The sequence below is a fragment of the Eleginops maclovinus genome, chromosome 4, assembly GCF_036324505.1.
Source record: "Eleginops maclovinus isolate JMC-PN-2008 ecotype Puerto Natales chromosome 4, JC_Emac_rtc_rv5, whole genome shotgun sequence".
Classification (NCBI taxonomy): domain Eukaryota; kingdom Metazoa; phylum Chordata; class Actinopteri; order Perciformes; family Eleginopidae; genus Eleginops; species Eleginops maclovinus.
In genome coordinates this window covers 26,077,135-26,099,196 of record NC_086352.1, presented here as the reverse complement: position 1 = coordinate 26,099,196, position 22,062 = coordinate 26,077,135, and the positions used below count along the sequence as shown (strand labels likewise).

At 39.3% G+C, this 22,062-nt stretch overlaps 2 protein-coding genes across 2 annotated transcripts in view; one reads left to right on the top strand and one right to left on the bottom strand.

The window, feature by feature from the left end:
- The window catches only part of lrrc4cb (leucine rich repeat containing 4C, genome duplicate b), a 37,098-nt gene that overhangs the window by 9,905 nt on the left and 5,131 nt on the right, over positions 1–22,062 (top strand). The gene's annotated exons all lie outside the window — the stretch shown is intronic.
- LOC134863497 (piggyBac transposable element-derived protein 4-like) lies at positions 18,259–19,633 on the bottom strand. Its single transcript, XM_063882047.1, has one exon. It carries the CDS (start codon positions 19,587–19,589, stop codon positions 18,432–18,434), a length of 1,158 nt encoding a protein of 385 aa, XP_063738117.1. The 5' UTR covers positions 19,590–19,633; the 3' UTR covers positions 18,259–18,431.

Genomic DNA, 22,062 nt, shown 5'->3' with positions numbered 1-22,062 from the left:
ATTCATGAACAAATTAGACGTTCAAAACACCAGCGTGAGCAAGGCTGTATGCACAATGCATAGGGACTCATAAACCTAACTTTCAACACTTTTCCTACCCCAATGCACACATTTCAATCTTGTTTCTTTCCATCACTGAAGCTGATGATCTGGTCCCTGTTGAAATGAGCTGCTGAATGCATCCCATATTTATTTTGGTACACAATTCCCAGCTGCCTGTTCTTACAGCAGTTACCACTGTCTACAAGCAGTGGTGAAGCAAGGACATTCTTTAAAAAATAGAAAATAGATTCCATTCTGGTTACTGTATGCGAGGTCGAGAGCCGACCGGCTTGTAAGAGATCGGCTTTGTTCTGCCTCTCTGATCAGCTGGCATGCTTGCAGTCGGGACAGAGCAACAGAAGTGTGTCCAATCAGAGTCTTGTTTTAAAAGGCCCTGCAGTCCTTGGGCAGGGGCCGCATTTATGACCCAAAATCGAGTAGACGAGCCTGGTCCTGTTCCAAGCCCTCCAGCTCGTATATTCTGTTTGAGCACATCCAGAGAAAAGTGAGGCACTGGAAGGAGGCCCCATGAGACACCTGGACATGTGTTACTGACTGTGTGTGAGTGTGAGATAGTGTGTGTAAACAGTGTAGGAAAACCGTGTTAACCTTCAAACCTGCCATGGGAGAGATAGCCATAACAATCATATTAGATGTACAGCTGAAAAAATATCCTATGGGGTCCAAAGAAAGAAAAAAATCACTGTTAAGTTCGATACACTCCCCCCAAAACAGAACAACAACAGAATACTCTCACTGTCGAACATAATGAATACAGTCTGCTGCTCAGTGCTGATATAAATTGCCTTTGACTTCAGTTAACAATCACATTTAAAAGCACTTCATTTATATTAGCCAAATGCGAATTAATATTTTTTGTGTGATTAAAATGCGGTTGGTCAATTATCGTAATGGTGTGGATTTACAGCACATCAGGTGATCCACAGCGGGTATTGTGTATTCCAGAGTTGATCCCTAATCTGAAGGTCACCGTCACAATCCAATGACTTTGTACGCCTAAACCCATTTCAACAAAGGCTTTGTCTGAAACTGACTGCAATTGAAAAAGACCAGGTTTGGTTACTGTTCAAATTAGTGGGCTTACTGCTGAATGTCATAAATTGTATTTGGTAATGGTGAAACGATTCCATGATAGTACTCAATATAATTTCATACCTCAAGTCCTAATTTTACTTCTCACCAAACGAATCATCCTCCGTTTCAATTGTTCAAGAATCTCCTTTTCAAACGAGCCCTACAGGAAGTAATTGCGCCAATGCAATTACTGACACGACTCTTTGCCTGATGCAGACTTCCAGTCAGCCACCTCAATTGCTTTTGTGTTTTGTGTTGTCGCACTGTAGTGGTTTGTTTACCTCAAAGTGGATCCATGCCAGCATGGCCCACAATTTTGCCTCGCTCATGGTGATCAATAGGCATTAGCTTCAGACAAGTGTTTTGTCAAGTGGGTTGTTTCAGTGAATGATTGGCAGCTCTCTGCTCCACTCAGACATCAACATGAAAACCTTCCTACACCTGACTGAGCCAACACACTTCTCATCCTGAGTCAGTGATCATGCCACTTGCTGGGATCAGGGTTATGTTTTTTCAAATAAAAATATAAGAAAAACATTGAGGCTATTCTAGAGAGCTGACATTATGAATCAAATCACTTTCTGGGTCAGACTAAGGTGGATAAATAGCCCCACTGTCATCTCACGACACCAAAATCCTGGGATCCAAGCTCCAACCATGGTTGACTCAGAATTCAGCCCCTAACCAAGGCACTTAATCTGAACTGCAGGTTGCCCCATGTACTTTTTCCTGACTGGACACTGCTTTTTAATAGTTAAATCAAAAGGACTGAGACTTTTTGAAGTCAACTTAAACATTCAAAGTAGCGTTTAGGTTTGATCCACTTATTGAAACCACATCCTGTAACTACAGTTCAAGTCGAGCAGCAACACGTATTCAATGATGGTGACACATGCATTTTGCTTATTTACAGTACACTTTATTCTACTAAAACTCCACTTTCATAGCTTAAATAATCATAAAATGTTGATGTGATGTTAAGAAATGTTTTAAATTGGTGATTCTCTAGAAATGGACATGACACAGGCTGAGTCAGAACTCTGATGATCTTGTTGAACCACAGATATAAACAAATCAACATATGGCCTTACAATGTTGTAGTAGTAGCAGAGTGTAAATAAATTGATCATGGCCTTGGTATATATTTTGATGGAAAGACGTTGAAGTCACTTTGAAAGTTATGTTCCCTCCTTTAATGTTCTGTTTTCTATTTGATTCGTTTCATTAAGTGTTTTTCAGACCTTAAGCTTTAAGGTTATTTATTATACAAAATGCACTTTTGACATCTTTTATACATAAATATATGTCCCCGGTGTGTAAGGAGACTCAAAAAGTGTCAGAAAATACAACCCTCTCTCTTTTCCTCCTTATCGAAATGTGGGCTGGCTTTTTATTCTGTCTGCGTATTCAGCAGGATGTGCATATTCTGCAGGAGGGACTTAAATTAGTTAAATATCTAATACATATAATGGCACAGTTCTAGCTGTAAACAGTGAAGAACGAACATGTCAACCTATGTGTATCAGAAACAATGCACAACGTGTTTTGGAAGTAATATGGTCTGCGTTTACATTAGCAAGCATCGCTAAAACTCAGAGCTAACGCTGTACTACTGCAGAGAATATGTGTAAAGAAGCCGAATATAAAAAAGGTACTGTCCTTGTGGTAAACCCTGCAAGAGAGAAATGTTTGAGCTCCATACTGTTTCAGAAACCATGCTTGATGTAGTTTGGAACATAATATGGCATTTAATCATGGCAGTGTTTATCAGAGTTTCTGCCGTACCATGATGACGCTCCAAAGGGGGCGTGGCATGCAGCAGCTCATTTCCATTTAAAGCTACAGTCACAGAATCAGCACTTTTGGAACAGGGCTGAATTAGAGGGGTATGAGGCATACTACAATGGGATCTGTTTGGTATTTTGAGCAACACTTCACAGACAAGTTTTGAATAGATATGGCCCTACAAGGTATTGTTGAATATAGCATAATAGGTGACCTTTAAATCAAAATTCCAAGATGAATCGCAGCTACACTCGATATATATTTGTTTTAATCTAAACTATACTGTGCATTGCAGAAGCAAATTAAGCTCAAATGTTTTTCTTTCACACCTCTTTTGCTGTTGTTTTGAAAGCTCAAAGCAAACCTACAAACTATTGGTCAACAGCGCTGGGCACTCACTTCCAAAGGCTCACCTGCAACATGTCTTCAGTTTGTAGCGTGTTGTTGATGTGCTACAGACTGCTTAATCTTTCACCTACTGAGCAAAACATGAGCATTTTTTAATTAAATTTAGATTTGAATTAAATAGTTTTTATGTAAGGAAAAGTTAAAAAAAGGTAGTGAGCAAACGTTTCCTTTACAGGTGTCATAGTTTTCAACTAATCCAAAGAGTCTCAAACCAATTTGCACCTGATGTAGTTTGTCGAGTTACACAGTTGTAATCTTAGAAATTTGTAAACCACGTGTGCAGTTGACTTAACCTGTTGTCAGGGTTGGGGAAACAGGACCCAAGTGCAGTAAATCCAGGGGAAGCAGGTAAAGGTCAAAAACAAAAAGCGAGCTTTATTCAAAAGCTGTTGATGAAACACGAAGCAAGGGGAACACAGGACATGAAAAACACTTAGCTCCAGACATGAAGGGCGACAGGAACAGGCAGGTCACATGGACAAGATCAGGGAAGAAATGACGAAGACCGAACAACAGACAAAAGGGAAACAGGGACTAAATACACTTGGGTAATCACAAAACGAGAGACAGCTGGAAGGGGGAGGAGAAACACAGGGGCAACAGGTGAACACAATAACGCAATCAGGCACAGGAGGGAAACGCAGACAGGAAGTGAAGCTTAACATGACACAAGTGGGCAAAACATTTCAAAATAAAAAACACTACACAGACATGACAGACACGAAACAAGGATCATGACACCTGTATGGTGTAACAATGTATAACACCTCACTTAGCATGTTGAATATTATAAATTATAAAGTAGCATACCCGTGTACTTCTCCCTAGAGTAACTCTGTATATATGATGCTGTGAGAAACATGAGTAATGATCTGTGCGACATAAAGCAAAACTATCGGAGTCTGGGGAGAAAGAGAATCCAGACGTTGGATCTGTTCAACAGGAAGGATAATTTAATTATTGAAAATCTTAGGGGCTCCATCCCTTACTGTCCCCCACGGTGTTCAAGGTTAATTGTAATGTTCAGGCCAATCTCCCACCAAGCCACGGGGGAGGGGACCAGAGGAGAGACGCCACGCCAAAATTCTATTTTATTAAGATAATTGTGCATTCAAGCAATATTTTCCATTAAGCATTGATTCTTCAGCAGAGACTCTACCGTCAGGCAGGCTAAGAGAGTCATTCCAATTTACTACTGCTTGTACCCTCTTCTTGCCGACATCACAGAAATTCGTAATAGACATTTACCAGGGAAGCAAGTGTGGGTATAAGGTAAAATGATCCTCTTCCTAAACTGAGGCTCTTGGCCGTGAGATTAACAAAGGTGTTTGGCTTTTCAAAGGCGCTGGAGATAGAAGCAGGCCATTCCAGACAGCAGCATGTTAGCGTGTCTCAGCCGTTTAGAGGATTGCTTGTGTAATGCCATCTGTATTCAGGGGATGAACAGCCACTTTTACAGCAGGGCAGAGAAAGAGGAGCAACAGCGACTTCAGCCAACATCTGTCGCTTTCCCCCTTTCTTCCATTCAGTCATCAGCTAGTCGTTTCATCCACTTAAAATCATGACACAAGACCGGATATGTTAATTGAAGCAACATTTCACTCCGAATGAAATGACTGTGAGGGATAAAAGCGTTTGTTCATAACGTAATGTTAACTGGTACAAACTTGAACATTGATTGGCTTTTGATACAAATGCTCTTGTTTCTCCAGATCCTTCTAAAGGATTGAGCAACGCACAACAACAAATCCAGTATACAGAATAGATACAGTATATACAAAAGAGTTTAATTATTGGATCTTAAGCATGAGTTCTTTTATTGGATGTTCGAATTGAAGGTGCACACTGTAGATTTAATCTCTTTTTTTCAAAACAAAGGCCAACTATTTTCTGGGTCCAGCAATTCAAATGTGAGGCGTTTGATAGTCTTGTGATAGTAGGCTGAACGAAAAGTATATAAAGTAAAAGTAATGTACACAATAACTGACCCTTTACAGACCAATTCAATTAATCTGCAGATTTGAAACCAAGTTCCGGGTTGGTGATGTTGATATAGGCCCATTTCCATACATCACTATTTCCAAACATTTAAAATCCAATGGTTCAAATTGGTACAGATCTACAGAGAAAATTCAACAAGACTTCCCAAGGGCAAGGACTCAAGAAGATTTGGGATAAATGTTACACCTGACATTTCTGCAGTGGTAAATGGTCGATAATGATACTGCCTACACAAACTGCTGTATTTCTTTCTGTATCCGGGGATTGGTAAATGGGCAAAAGACAAAGACAAAGTATTGCTGTTAATAGAATACAGCTTTTTGATGACACAGCAGTCACTTGGAGCTGTTTAGAAAACACTTGCTGTGTCTTAATGTGATGAGATTTCTTCTTCATTTTATCAAGGCGGCAACTTTAGTGATAAATGATCATTGCTTCATTCAAAAAAAAAGGGAAAGAATCAGTTTGATCAGTGTCCCCTTATTCCTTAAGTGCTTTTATCTTTGGAGGCCAGTGCTATTCTCCACTCGACAGATAGTCATTTAAATGCATGTAATTGGATTTTCTGTAGGTTGAATTCTTATTTGTGCCTATTCAGTCACGTCACTGCTTATGCTAACTGTCCAAGTCTCTCTCTGTTTATTCCAAGAAAAGCTGCTGTTGCTGCTCCAAGAAAAGCAGAAGCATCATTTTCTGTGCTGAACCAGAGTTTTCTTTTCTCCAAGACCTACAGTACAAGACACTGAGTGCTTGCACAGCAGAAGTTACAGTTTTCATGACCTGGATATATGTCGAATTGCTCCTCTCAGGTATAAATTGTGGATAGAGAATAGATGTTACTTTAGTTTTCGATGTTTTTATTGGTAATCAGAGGCTGTTATTGACATAATGGTAAATGACTTTGGGTTAGAAGGAGATTTATTTAAAGATTAACCTACATATGTGCAGATGATTTGAGTATCTTTATGGGGATTGCTGCACATCTGTATTCTGTGAGGATTCAGGATTGATTCTCATACACCACCAGTCTTGTTTCATGAATGTGGAGCCTGTATAATAACTCATACACACACACACACACACACACACACACACACACACACACACTCACACACACACGCCCAAAGGATGATTTTAAACTCTAGTCAACAGACAATAATTTAAAAAAAGAAGCTTGAGGTTATATCCATTGATCTGAACCACCTGCCAGAGAGACAATTAGTCTGCTAATTTGAGTCAGCAGGAACATCACAGAAACACACACTCCCACACACACACACACACATACTGTAAGATTATTTCCACTCTGAACCTTTACCACTGCTGTCAGAACAACACCAAAACAAGCAACTTTGTTGTTCAAATATAGCTCAAACAGGCAGCACCTCTTTTTTCCCTACCGACTGAGCAGAGGGATGATCCTATTTTAGTATTCTTTTAATTGACATAACATTATTTTGATCTTGTAGTGTTTTCAGGATCAAATAAATACGGCTGTATGATTTTTTTAATGGGGCATGACATAAATATCTGTGCCTTGGTACATTTCTACGAACATAAAGAAACATGTTCCTCGAATGATCTACATATGCAAGAGTTACATGAGCATTGATTATTAAATGCATATCTTGAGTTTTTATAAGCCATTTAATTGCATATATTGTATAATAAACTGTTCATGTTGGTTTTTATGTTGCAAACATCAATATTTCTTGTTCGGATTCATTCTTGGGTCACCCGGTGGCATACTCTGACCCAGAGTTGCACCCTTTAAAGAGGGTAAACTTCATACATAAAGGCCTGGAGCATGAGTACTGAAGAAAGCACTTTTAAATAGTGTACATAGAAAACCAGTCCATCATAGCTCTTTCCATTTTGGAACAGTTTCTCATTTTAATTACTATACATGGTGAATTAGCTAATGAATAATGAATGGATTCCTCACACTAAGTGCTCTGACTGCTAATGCACTTGCAATTCTCTCACTATACTACCCCCTCACACACTGCCAATGTCGATTTCTGATTCTGTCTCTTTTTAGGGCCCTCACCAATTCTGATTAAAACACAATCGCTTTCCACCTCTGCTTTTTCTCGCTCTCACTCAGATTTGATTAGATTTCCCTCTGTAAGAAATTATTTAGAGATGAGAGTAGAGAATGAGACGAAGTTAGAGAACGGCTCCAGGATAGAGGGAGACAGATAGTGGTTCTCAGGGGAGTGGGGGAAGAAGGAGATATAGGGGCTTCGAGGAAAGAGAGTGAGAAAACTGGAGGATGAAGGATCAGTGAAGCTGCAGAAAAAGAGAAAAACGGCGAACCTTATGTGTGCATACTTTTAAATTCCATATTCCGTAAGGTAAAAACATATATAAACCTAGAAGTATAGAAGGTAAATGTATAGCATGCAGCTGGGAAAACATGCAAAGTCCTGACACATACTGTGTGGATTTTTATTTGTTCACGTTAATCCCCATGTCCCCATCAATTTGTGCTCCAGTTCCTCCTGCAGTCCAAGGACAGGCAGGTTAGAAGAAGTGGAGACTCTAAAGTGCCTGTAGGTGTTAATGTGTGTGTCTGTCTATATGTGTTAGCGCTGTGAGAACTGGTGACCTGTCGAGGGTGGTTCTCACCAAGTGCATGACGGGAGAGGCTGCAGCCCCCGAAGGCACTGGTCGCAACAAGTAATATAGAACGCGGATGGATAGATTTGCTGACAGCACAATGATGATTTATGCATTTTTTTGTATTTTTAAATATTAATAGAGCTGCCACTATGTATATATTAACTAGTACTCAAATGGCAATTTGTGAAATTTGTGATTTAAGAAGATTATTCCTCAATTCTGAAGATCCTTTCTGCTCTACAGGGCATTTTAGTAGCTTTTTGCTGATTTTTCTTTTTTTTTTGCCCAGAAACTTAATATAATGCAAACCTTTTTGAAAGGAGAGTTCATATATATTTTTAAGTGCGGGCATGAGGTAACAGAAGGCTTTTGGTGTAGATGGAGACCAGAAATACCTAAAGGGAGCATAAATGCTGGATTATTATTCATAGGGTGTTCAAAAACACAACTTCATTAACTGTTAATGTTTCTACAAATTTCCTGAATTTATAAGCAGTTGTTTTCTTTCCATATACCAATGTAAAAGGAGATACAATGTCAGTGGTGTTTCATTGCCTCTGTGTCTGTTTGTTTTAGGTATTCTTTTTAAATAAATATAAATGTGCTGATTTTAAAACAAATGTTTAGGTTACTTTCTGCTTTAGTATCAGTTAAAGCCATTTCTAACTCCATTAATAAAACCAACGTTCCTTTTACATATTTTGACGTATATCATCACATGTAAATGTAAACAATATGGCCGACTGACATTAGCATATAGCCTGACAGTATACTTTTCTGAAATCATAAATAATTCACAGTACAAAGTGCACAGTCGTGAACAAACGCAAATCTTGGCTTGGGGTTAAGCTACATGCTTGATTCGAACAACTATACATGAAAGGGGAGAAAATCAGGCTACCTCAGATGAACATAATCAGCAGCACAGCAGCTGGATATGTACGCCTCAGGCTAACCGGGATTAAATATAAACAGTGTCAAATGGGTAAAGAGAACCCAGGGTAGTGTTAACTTGGGATTAGAGCCCAAGGTTTACAGGTTAAAAGACATGTACCGTTACATGATGTGCAGAACTCAGCGTTTGAGTTATGCTGATTAACTGCTGCAGCATGATTAACAAATATTCATTTCAAAAGATAAAATTAGTATCTTAATTTCACATATAATCACCAAAATCACCACCATACTGAGTAGCAGAACTCAGTTTGTCTGTTAACTTTTCATTGATACTGAGTTAGCAGAAAAATATTATGATTGAATTTTATTGAGTCTGACAAGCTGTTAAAGGATTGTGGTAAAAGTTGTTTACCCCATAAAATTAGTGTTTGGTGCAGTCATTACAGTGCACTATAATCCACATTGTGTTTTACAGCCGTGCAGCTTAAATTCACATCAACATTTTAAATAATCAACAGAAATAACAATTTCAAAAGAATGGACAAATATGGCCAAATTGAGAAGTATTCTAATGTGCTTTATTATCATAAAGGACAAACAATGCAAACCAATGTGGAGACACCGTTTTTTGGGAGGGTCATACGATTTCTGGCACAACGCCAATCTATTGTAGTTTATTAGCATGCCAGCTGAGAGTTCTCCCCATGAACAAACAATGAAGGGAAAACAAGATAGACTACCTACTGTATGCTGTCAACACTGGCTAAACACAATCAATCAGCCATCAGCAGAGAAAACACAATCCCACCTGAACAACCACAGCTAGTCTGTTCCGCAGCTGGTTGGGTAGATAATAAAACATAATAACGCGAGGTAATGATCATCACCATCAGTGTACAGTCCAAATAATAAAAAAAAGAAGGACATAATGTCTGTGTTGCAACAATACAACAAGTCCCAGGCCTACTAAATGACCTTGCACAAGAACGGCCATAATAATGCAGCTGGTGGTGATTTGCGATCCTCTTGGTAGATCTGAGCCTTTATGAGAGAATGTTTGTTACAGCCTACATCCATCTTTTACAAAATTGTTGACTGCCACTTTAATAATTGCATTTCCCGTGCTTTGATTTCTGACTGACTTTAAGTCGGAGTCCCACTGAGCATCATGCATTGACTGCGGAATTATCAAAGCAGATTAACAGAGAGAAAAGAAAAGAGAGGAGGGAGAAGAGGAGATAGAGATAGAAAGAGAGAGGAAGAAATCTGAATCACACCACTGAGAAAATGTCTGCTCTACAGCTTTCATTTATTGAGTCCAAATATATTTGATGGTGGTTATTTTTAAACAGACCTTAATCCTCCACTCACCCTTTACCGTGATGTAGATAATTATAGTAATCTGGTGGAAGGGAATTTAATTTCGAAGCTGTGAATCCTTGCTATGGGATGGGCTAGTTGCTTTATGAAAGGATTTATAGTGTCCTGTCCTACAATTTTGACGGTTAGATTTCAACCTTTGTGCAATAAAGAACATTCCTCTAGGATCCACTTTAGGATAATTATTAGCATGACTTGTAGAAGATACCCATATATTACAACATGGCACTGATGTACTTTATGAAGAGTAGTTGAGAGGTACCCATTGTCCCATTTTGTTCTTAATAGAGGATTAGGTGAATAGATTGCATTCAAAGTGGGACAATCATGGCGCTCTCAAATACGAATCTACATCGGAAGCTTTTAGTCTTGTTGAGACTTTCTTTAGAGCAAATAAGAGCTTGTAATGTATGTGCCATTCTTGTCCTGCCCTTGAGCATGTCAGTGATTCCCCACTGACTCACCACCAGCTCGAGGGGCGCTCTGTGTGAAGATGACCCCACACTCTGACCTCCCTTCAGGGAGCCAAGTGAAAAGAGAGTTGCACTGCGGGGATCAATAGAAGTATCACACCCTTATCACTGCATTCAAGCAATTTGCGACCGAAGGGTTTAGCATGCACTTAATCTTTGACCAAAGTATGAAAGCTTCTTTTTATGTGAAATACTTGGGCTGCGTGTAGCTGCTGCAGAATGAAATGTGATCATAGGGTTCATTTCACAGTAAAAGTTGGTAGTACTCAGTTCCATCATTGTCTCCATAATACTTTTTAGAGTTGTAGAGCATTAAATAATCCACATCCTTATGCTCTACGACAAGATGTAATGGCATTCATTTTTCTCACTGCGTTTTAATTTTCTGTCTATTATTTAATGCTTTTGTTTTTCACGAAGGTAATTATGCGTAAACAGCCTAGTTATAGTCTCACAGGTGCACACTGTGTGCTTTTTAGACTATATAGGCCAATTTATATGGTGCAAGTCCATTAGCTATACAGACGCTATGTTTCCTCACAGCTTTTATCTTTGGCATATTTGCAAGACTCCAAGCATGATTACTGAGTGCTTAAGCCTGGCCTCGGAGCGGATACAGATCTGAACCCAACTAGACGGCTCAGCACCCACAATCCATCACTGTGGCAACAGAACAAAAACATCCACGTTTAAAATTTGACGGAGATCTCGCTCACCATAACATATTAATGCTTAGAGTCAGGAGTACCGTGTCAGCTAAGGCAAAGCAGGAGAAGCATCTTATTTCCATTTCTGTGCTTTCCACATTTTACCCCCCCCCCCCCAAAAAAAAGATATCCTTACTTGACATCGCTTGCTTTGACATTTGGTCAAGTCAAGTGAAAACTCAGTCAAGCCAAAGGCTTATGGCAAGCATTGCTTAAAATTGGCATTTGCAGTTTACACAGCTTTCATTTTAGATTGGGAGAGAAGTATTATTTAAAAGCTCCAGCCTTTACCTCATTGGATGTATTTGTTTAACATTGGTGTGTGTTAACTTCTGCTTTCACTTTATTGATATTAAAGTCTCAAATAAAGCTCTTTGTGTTTAGCTACTTCTATTTCTTTACACATCTTGACAATACCTTAATGATATGCCAACCTACAGCAAAAGCAGTTTTACCATCCCTTACCGTTTAACCATAAAAAACTGTATTGATGTAACTGTAAATATACATCTTATACTAACCTTAATAGTATTCAGATGCAAACATCTAATGTGTTTCAGAAATGGTGCGAGACTTTGTCGACACCAATCTACATTCAAACGATGAGTCTGTATACATAGTCTCAGCATCGCACTCATTAGTGACGTGTGAATAACTTTTCACATACTCATAGCTACAGGGCAGAAACCCCAGAAAGGATTTCCAACGAGCGACAGAGGCACATTGGTTGGCAGCAATCTTAAACAAAAGAACAAAAGACTGCACCACGTATGTTTCCATCCATTGTCAATATCCTGTCACCCTGATGTGAACACAAAAGCTCCAGAGAGACCTGCCTCCAACTTCTTCTATTCAGTCAATTTGCAAACTAGAATGGCCGGAATTCATTGGCAAATAGCTGTGACTGAACAGGGGACACTCCAGTGAACTAATCCCTTCGAGCACTCTGCGTTTTTGCAGGGAGTGGCAACCTGCCAAGATGTCCATTGACGCTGCATTGCTATTGTGTCATTTTTAATGCAACACTGTTGTCTTTCTCATCACTAACAATGGTAGACAGTATTTAGTTCTTTTAGAGGTATTTCCGCTGCACCAGTAATACGGTATAGGAGAAATTTAAATGGTTCCTACAAATTGCAAACTAATTGTATGTCCACATATATGTGGACATACAAATGTGCGTGTTATGTCGTGAAAACACACCTATCATGGCCCAATTTCAATATGTTATTAACACATTTGGAGAGAGCCAAGTTTAAATGATGACGCATAAAATGTATCAAGGGCATCACTGTGATGTGGAACCTACTGTTGTTAAATATTTATTAATTCATCTTTCAAACAAAATGAGTGTCACAAGTTCATTCAGAATGATTTTGCAGGCAGAACAGCATTTGGGTGCGTACAACTCACTTACTTCACCAATCACACAAATCCTCTGCTAGAGCAGTGATCTGTTTAACTACTGTACGACGGCAGCTTATGGGGCCTGTGCAGCTCATTATTCTGCCACTGCTGCTGGCTGTGTGTACTCACCTACCTAAACCCCGGCTGCTACCTGCTTATTCGCTATGCATCTGTTTCCACTGTATCCTGATCAAACCAAAACGCTTTGCTGTGAGTTCTTTAGTATATGTCTGTGTGACCAATTACTAAGGTTGTCCCAACTGCCATGACTCAAGCCAACATATTTTACTGTGCCGTATTTTTGTTTAGTCCAATCAGCCTGGTTTCTGCCACAATGCCCTTCAACCTATCAGGCAATCTTGCAGATCTCTTTTTAGGAACGCAGTCATGGGAAGCGGATTGGTGGGCTAGACAAGTGACACGAATACTAAGAGCGTCCTCGCATTCAGACCGTCTGCCACCCAGGGCATCCTGTCTTAATCCCTTTGCAGAGACCAGCCAGAGCCTTGGCAGAGTGTATTTGAACATGGAGGTCCCTGCAGATTATTTAGCACATGCAATTATCATAATGGAAGCAGCATACGGTGATGCGTGAATAGGAATTGAATTATCACTTGAAAAGGTGTCTCTTTACCCTCTCGCTCTCTGTCTTTCCACTATTTGGCACAAGATAAGCAACCTTCCTCTACTTGCCTCACATGAAAGTACATACAGGAAATCAGAATGTTCTATCATGCAATATCGTTTAACTCCATAAACAGAACGGTAATACAAGAGTAATTTCCTGGAAAACAGCTGCGTCCAGGTATACACATTTGACAGCTGTGTATCATCCACATGGTTAAATGTAACTGAAATGTTCAGAATTAAAGGTGGTTCACTTGCTCTTATCCTTGACAAACCAATACGCTGCGTTTTGTGACATTAGTCAACTCTATTAGTGTGATCATGTTTAACCTCTCATACAGTATTATATAATACTTTTATGTCAGATCAAGTCTGAAATTGTTCTTGCATCGTAGCAACTCCAATTGCAACATGAAGAAAGACTGGTAGTTAATGCAAGGAACATCACATTACTATCACTCAATACAACATTTTCGAGATTGATTATACTCTGTATTTAATTCAAGGATTGACCGGTGCAAAAAACCCCACCTTATTATGATGAAAATTGTAAACTGATGTAGATTCTCCAAGGGTTGACCTTCAGTATTGATGCAGGATTGTATTTGGTTAAGCATTTTTGCTGGAAAAAACTGAATTTATGTCACAGTTTTGTATAAATTCCACACACTTGTTGGCTATTCTCATTTTTTATCCAAAGTTTGAAGTATGTGTCCTTGCCCTTTTCAAAGCCACTTAATAAATAAAAGCCAACAATAAAGAGCCGTTATAATCCAATAGCCAAGCCTGCAATCACCAAAGTGGCTGGATGGCTGATGATTTTACACTTCTCATTTGAAACAAAAGATTGATTTAAACAAATGTATTTTTTACCCTTTTTCAGACATAAAACTATAGCATATTGCCTGAAAGCAAATTAAAATGTGTCTATAGGTTTATGTCCTCATAGTGATTGTCTGTCCCACCATAATTCCAGATGGCCATTTGATTGCCTTCAATTTTGGCTTTCTTTAAATTTAATTTCATTCCATCACAGACGGGAGAAAATGAGCCTGGTCATTTAAAATGGTGATGATTTTCAATAAAACGATCATGCCATCTGGAATCGTGCTCCCCGAGAGGATGGTGGAGGTTAAGCTCAGGTCTGAGGGTCAACTGCACCACATTTATTTCTCATAGTTCATGATGAACAGACCTGGATGACAGGCTGCTCTCTTCGGTCGGTCAGGGAAAACAAATATTTTCAGGCTACTTGATGACCCTCTCCATCTTACTATTAGTTGAACAGTGACAACCATTTTGGAAACGATTTAGAAGGAATACTTTCAATTAACTGGTTGTACTCCAGTCCCCTGTTATCTTCAGAGGATTAGTTTAAGAATAGATTGATGGATAGGGTTTCTATATACAGTACTGTATATGCACATTATATTTCTGATCCATGCACCTTTCTTGGGCTTTGAACTTGCAGAGCATGAACTGTATGTCACCTTAAAGATTAATCAATACTTTTTATATTCACATTAAATAAAATGACTGTGTACAATGAAAGAGATTGCTTATAGTGCAGATGTTGTGTTGTAGTGGTCGTCAAACCTGAAAAGCTTTGTTGAAATGTTATTGTCTCTTACAGTATTTACTGTCAGGTAGAGTCAAAGTATCAGTCAACTTATATTCAGGTTTTTGTTCCCCTAAAAAAAATCGATTAATGCAGCTTTAAAACTAAAAAGGAGCAATTGGAGCTTTTATACGAAAGCAGCAACTTCTTATTGAACTCTCCAAAATGGCTAGTAAACTGCTTTTAATAGCATGTGGAATTCTAAGCCATTCTTGGTCTAGGATCAAGTGAAAGCAACTGAGTAAACACGTTCGGTTGGTCAGCTTTATTAAATCTGGACTGTCCCTGAAGTCATCACAGCATCCTGTTCCCTATAGCTTGGAGACCCATTCCACCTATCCCTGACCCCTTGGCAGCAATCCATTCATGAGTCACTTTATTTCCACATAGATGGGGAAAAAATCACTTCAGCGACCCTAGCAGTATGACCTTCCTTATACGTCAGGTTATTTTCCACTTTATGTCTGCCGCTGTCTTTCAACAAGACATATAGAATGCACCCCCATGCTATCAGGATGATGTTACCCGGGATCCACTGAGAAGGAATTATTGTGGCTCCAGACAGGTTTCTTTGAGATGCACAAGTTACTTTCATTACCTGGAAAAAATGAAATGTTGTGGCTGCCGTCAGCTGTACTTTGAATGATCAGATTGAAGGCACGGAAATTGTTTCAATTTGGGTCCATTCCATTCAGAGTCTCCATTCCTATTCAGGCATCCTACTAAGTAAAGTAATATTCCACACAGGGTGTAGCTAAAGAACACGGAAACACGGTTTACATCATCCTTTTTCTATGACCTTTACTTTGCACTGCAGCATCGGCCTGCATTTGTTTTCACCAGAACATAGAGTGCTGCATCGCCAAGACACCTTGTTTAAAACACTGACTTAAAGTGACGTGTTGAAAACCTTTAGTTTCAAAGCATCACTCCTACTCCAACTGGCCCAACCAAAGCAAATGATAAAGAACATTTTTAAATACCAATCCGGCATTAACTGCTAAAGGAAATTACTTATATGAATATACCATAATCATCAAACGTGACAATATACCAATAACTATTAAGCATAGGACCGACTGAGCCTCACAATGCCAGGTAGTGGGCCTCAAAAGTACTGCCAAAAGGTTAGATTGAATCAAATAATATAGTGTGGTTGTAATACACAAAGCTAGTTAATTTAATATCCAAATGTGCTAAGAAATTCCAAAATAAAAACATAAAATTCAAATGTAAAGTGTTAGTATTGCCTCCATAATTACGTTATATCACTAGGTAGATGAATATGTTCCCTTGAATACTGTAAAGAGACATGTATCTTTCTTTGGTATGAAAGGGGTTTGGGCGACAACCCTAAACTAGTTAAACCTGAATACATAAAATGTAAACCAGCGACAAAGCTAAAAACCATATTTGTTGGATAACACATCCCTAGAGAATACAAAATGTTAAAGAAAAAGGACCTTATTGCTTTTCTGAGACTTGTCAAGTTAAAAAAAAGGGCCATCATTTCTGTTCCTGTTGAAAGAATAAAGTTTGGCTGATAAGTCAGCAGCCCCTAACCGCATGCTACATTTAATTCCCTAAAGACCTTGATACACCAAATTGACATCAAAAAACTAGAGGTGCCAGCTTTGGTCCTCAGCTGCTTCATTCCAGATGGCCACATAATTTTCCAAATGTTTGAGTATTGGAATGATCAGATGAGATAAAAAAATTTGAAAAGTACCAATATCAGAGCTCTGCATATTTAGGCCATGATTCGGAGGTGGGGGAGTTGCCTTTTTTTTGTCGGTTGAAGCAGAACTGAAGAGTGAAGCACTCCAAGTCTGCATGTCAGAGTGAGACAGCAGCAGCGGTAGTGGCTGGTTGTGTTTGTCCTCAGTGCTAGATTCGAAAGCCACCAACCCCCAATGTCTGATATAAAGCTGTACAGAGAATTTGAACAGAAGAAAAAATAGTGCTCACTGATAATCATCTAATCCATCGATTGATTAATTGTCAATCCAAGTCATTTGAACGCATACTGCTGGCACTGTTTTTCTTTTGGCCAACAGAACCCCTGAAAAGGGTCCAATAACCCCAGAAAAATAAAGGAAGCACGATGTTGCACTAGTTAACATGTTCCTTCAGTACAACAAACTGGGATAGTTTATTTTGAGTCAATTCTGCATACCCACTAGTCACCATATGTGTGTAATCTGAAACCAAAGATAGTCCCCTGCAAATGATTAATTGACTCCTGTTTGAGATAACTACAGCTCCCAGCTGTTTAGGATTGTAGTGTCCCCTTTCCAACAAAATGAAACCTGTATGTGTGACCCGTTTTCTTAACATTTAAGAGCATTAACAAATGGGCTTTGGGCTGAATGCCATGGACAAAGAAGGATTTGACCGAGTAACTAACACCAGCGTTGGATTTGGTCTTCCCTAGGATTGGTTGAAAATACTTAATTATAGAATATCACCAGCCTAAACCCCCTCTCTCTTAGGTTGTACTGTTTGTTGGTTCATTTAGGTCCTGTCTTAAAAGTATCTTATTGTGTATACCAACATATTCATTAGCATTCAAGGTGTCATAATTGTTATTCATCTGTATCTTAGACACATGGTCTGTACACAGGTCTTGTTGAACCCAGATGGCCCGTGAGGTTATAACATCAGCACTAACGAGGTTAAAACAAGACGCATGACAAACGTATGCTAATGTAATGAATCATTAGTGTGCTGACTGAATTAGCAAGAACACATTCATTCAAAAGCCCTCCATGCGGTCAAAGGCTTCTTTATCAATCATATTGAGAGAATCCCTACACCTTCTTCCAGTTTACCAAAGTCACACTCCTCCTAGTGACTCATTACATGCCATGTAGGAATATGAACAAATGCCTCCTTTTTTGGGTTGTAGGAGGTAGGATGTGTGATTCTTAAGGGCGTACTAAGCCGGAGTGGTAATAGCAATTCTGTACTGTGGAGTGTCAATAGCATCGGGTACTAACTGTAATGATATCAGTATTATAATTGTGTGCCACACATGAGCATGCTTACAGCTGAGCATGTGAATTTTGTTGTCTGATAGTGAAAGTGCAAATTGAGATGTTTGTCACTTTGGCGTTTGGTTGGAATTATGTTGTTGTTCACAAGACAGCCCAAAACCCCTCTTAGAACTCAGAGGGGAAATGTTTAACCCTTGTATTATGTTGAAAAAAAATTACATTGATTATGTTGCGGGTCATTTTGACCCATACTGTGTAAATGCACTCAAAACAGTCAAGAAAACAGGTTAAACCAATAACAACTTTATTTTAGATTACATAAACATTTAGAAAAGTGACATACAATACATTTTTAATTCCAATACTATATTTAAGAACTATTTAGTCTAATCCTCTTGCGCTGGCAGCTGTATGTTGCTGTGACTTTGTCCAGATTGTCAACTCCTCCTTTGGTGGAGTTATAATCCAGGATCATTTGTGGCTTCATGTCTTCTCTTGTGCTCAGAGATGCATCTGTGTGCATTGTACTCATTGCAAGAACATTCTTGTTTCTCTTTGGGCAGTATGAAACAACTGTTGCTTTCTCAGTGAAAGCAAATATTGAGGAATGCAGAGGTCTGCCCTGCATCTTCAGAATTTCAGTGGAAAGTTCTGGCTTATTTCTTCTGACTGTTCCCAACATGGTCAGCTTTCTCTTCTGAAGTTCATCTCCAAGGCGGTAGGATGTGAAGAAGTTGTCACATGTGATGTTATGACCTTGCAGCCCTTCACTCATTTCCAGCACCACACGCATCCCCTGATTCTTCTCAGATGTTCCTCCAGGTAGCTTTCCAGTGTATACTTGCATATTCCATGCATAGCTGGATTTTGCATCACAGGCTGCCCATATTTTGATGCCATACTTGGCGGGCTTGTTGGGCATGTACTGTCGGAAAGGACAGCGCCCCCTGAATGGAACAAGGCGCTCATCTACAGTAACATGGGGACCAGGATTGTACAACAAAGGTAACATTTCAACCCATTTATCCCACACATCTCTGATCGCAGCTAGTTTGTCTCTTTCACGTCGACCAGCTCTGGTGTCGCGGTTGTCAAAGCGGATCACACGAGATATCATGTGGAATGTCTCCAGAGACATTGTTGCACGAAAGATTGGCCTTCCATTCTCTTCATTCCATAGACTTGCAGTTGCTTCTACCTTTGACCTGTACACTCCAGCTAATAACAGAACTCCAATGTAAGCATTCAAGTCAGTCTGATCCAGTGGCTTCCATTTCTCTTGAAACACACGTCTCCCCTCCAAGTTGGTCATTTCCAGTATAATCCTCTCTATTGGTGAGGATATGAAGAGCTGAAATGCTGATTGAATCTCATCAACTCGTGTGACAGCAAATCTTGTAGGACCGGGAGTCATTTTGATCACATTGGAAGATGACAGTCTGCCTCGGCTTGGGTGTGGTGATGTTGACCATTTTATATTACCGTCCTTAGATGCCCATGTCCCCTCTGTGGATGATGATTGCTGCATTCCTTGGTTTTCATCTGTTGGACGAACAACGGCAGACTCGTCCTCTGAATCCTCCTCATCGAAGGAAAATTGACAATCTGGATCAGCAATAACATTGTCCTCTGTCTCTGAAAGATCCTCTGGTTCTGAAATATCTTCCTCTACATCACTATCCCAGTTCAAAATCTGTGATAAAGCCTCCTCAGCTGCCGTCCTTCTGGAGCTCATTTTTCGTGAGTTTGTCAAAGAGATGACATGAGAACAGTGACAAGGACAAGTGTGAGAAAGTTCCCTCTCTTCACACACCTGGCTCTGGGTCTCAGAGGCAATCAAAATACAAACAATTGTACATCAAAGTAAAAAGTACATCAAAGAGACATGTTTATTTTGGATCTGAACAGCTATTTACCCACATTAAAGGGTCTGGGTCAAAATGACCCGCAACATCATCTTTGTATACAAACTCTGCACGGACATTCCACTACACATCAAAGTGTCCAGATTTTACACACCAGTTCATGACCCTAGATGATGAAAAGTCACCAAATTTCATCAAGAAAAAGAAAGGATAACCAGTACTTTGGTCAACACAAAAACTGAAATGGGTCAAATTGACCCTTAACATAATACAAGGGTTAATGCCAACAAGTTTAGACAAACATCGAATCAAAAATGTGACTGCAAAGCAAATGTTCAATAATGCAATGTTTCTTGTTACTTTTCCTCCTCAGATGTATTATTTTACTGAATATTCCTTGTGTGGAGCAATGTTAACATTGTTCTTCTCCTATTCATACCACCAGACTAAGACATCTTGTTTTTTTATGCGTTATCTCAATTACTGTGTCATCTCCAGTACAAACTGCCAAGCTTGCTTCCCTGTTGTGTGGAAATGACCAAGCAAACACATTTGGCCAGTTGGAGTGAAATGTTGTGCTTGCCGTGCACAACACTGTCAAATCTCTTATCTGACATTGTAGTTTAAGTGCTCTGCTTTATATTATAATAGCACTGCTATGCGTGCCCTGATTAAAACATAAGTTACCCTAGCACTTTTCCAACAAACTCATTAGAACAAACAAATTTGGCAAATCACAGAGGTGTCGGACCTAATGGCATTTGCTGCTGGTGCAGGGGCAGAAAAGTAATGGTGGGTGTGTTTTTGTGTTGCTGGCAGGATTCTAGATGTAAATAGCTACTGCTTTCAGTGGCCATGAACACATGTTGAGTGTGCCTAGATGGAATTAACACTCAGTGTTGCACCAACAAAGGGAGGAAGTACGTTTGAACCAAATTCTTTTTCTTCTGCAATCCTTTTATGTAATGAGGCATACTGTGCTGATGAAATGTATTCAAACAATAGTGTTTTATGAAGAAGGCATGTGGACAAAGCTATAGTTAGTCTATGAGTGGTAGCTCAACATGCTCATTGCTGATCTTTTTTTTCTTTTTCTTAGAGCATTCTGATGGAATTGCGAATGGAGATGTCTTATTGAGAGTCAATATCCTCCATCAGTGTGTTTGCCATGTCTGACATTTTCTTCTTTTGGGTGGCAACGCAGGGCTGTTGTAATTCCAGCCAGACAAAATGAGCTCCTGTCAGCAGGAGGCTTCATTCAATCTGATCTCCAGCAAAGGCTCGTCTCTCCACAGCCTCCCAACACCACGGCTAGTGTGGCAGCTTGGCTGGTGCAAAACCAAGCCACATGTAGGCTCATTTCTACTGATTAAGCCAGCCACTCATCTTTAAAGAGAACATTTCCACCTCAGTTAACAATTTTTACAGTTTAGAAACCACCTGTCATAATATGCTCATGTCTTTGTGGTGTGGGTTGATGGAAAGAGATGATTAACAGATCATTTGAGTTGGGAGAGCTGGAAATAAACAGAGAATACTTAAATCTAAGGACCCAGTAGGCGAGGTTAATATTTCTTGCAAAATGCAAGAGTGCTTTGTTCTTGGCAAAAGCACTAACTGCATTGAAGAATGGTGTCTGCATCACTTAACTGATGTCCTATTATATAATTTCACTGCATGTACTATAGCTTAAGAATACTGTATGTATAGGTATATGTAGGTTACCATCATTGGGGGCATGATAAAATAAGGTGTGATAGCCACACATCAACACTGCTGTGTGGAAGTGGGAGGTGCAGGCTGTGCTGTATGTGTATAAATGTCTTGGTCTATTTTTATCTTGAGCACACTCGGGCATATACTTAGACACTTTGGCTGAATGGACTAATCTAATGTGATTCAATCTAATACATGATAACAGAGTAACAAGTTTCTTGTTAGTCACTTGATTTGAGAAAGATAATAAGTTACTGTATATTTTTACAAGGGCTATATCAGGCCCTTGTGATGTATATATATATTTTTTTTACAATGTGACAATGGATTAGATGTAGATGAAAAGTAAATAGCACTGCAATATTGCTTTGAATGAAAAACGTATCTCTCATGAATCAATAAATGCTGCTGTTTTTCAAA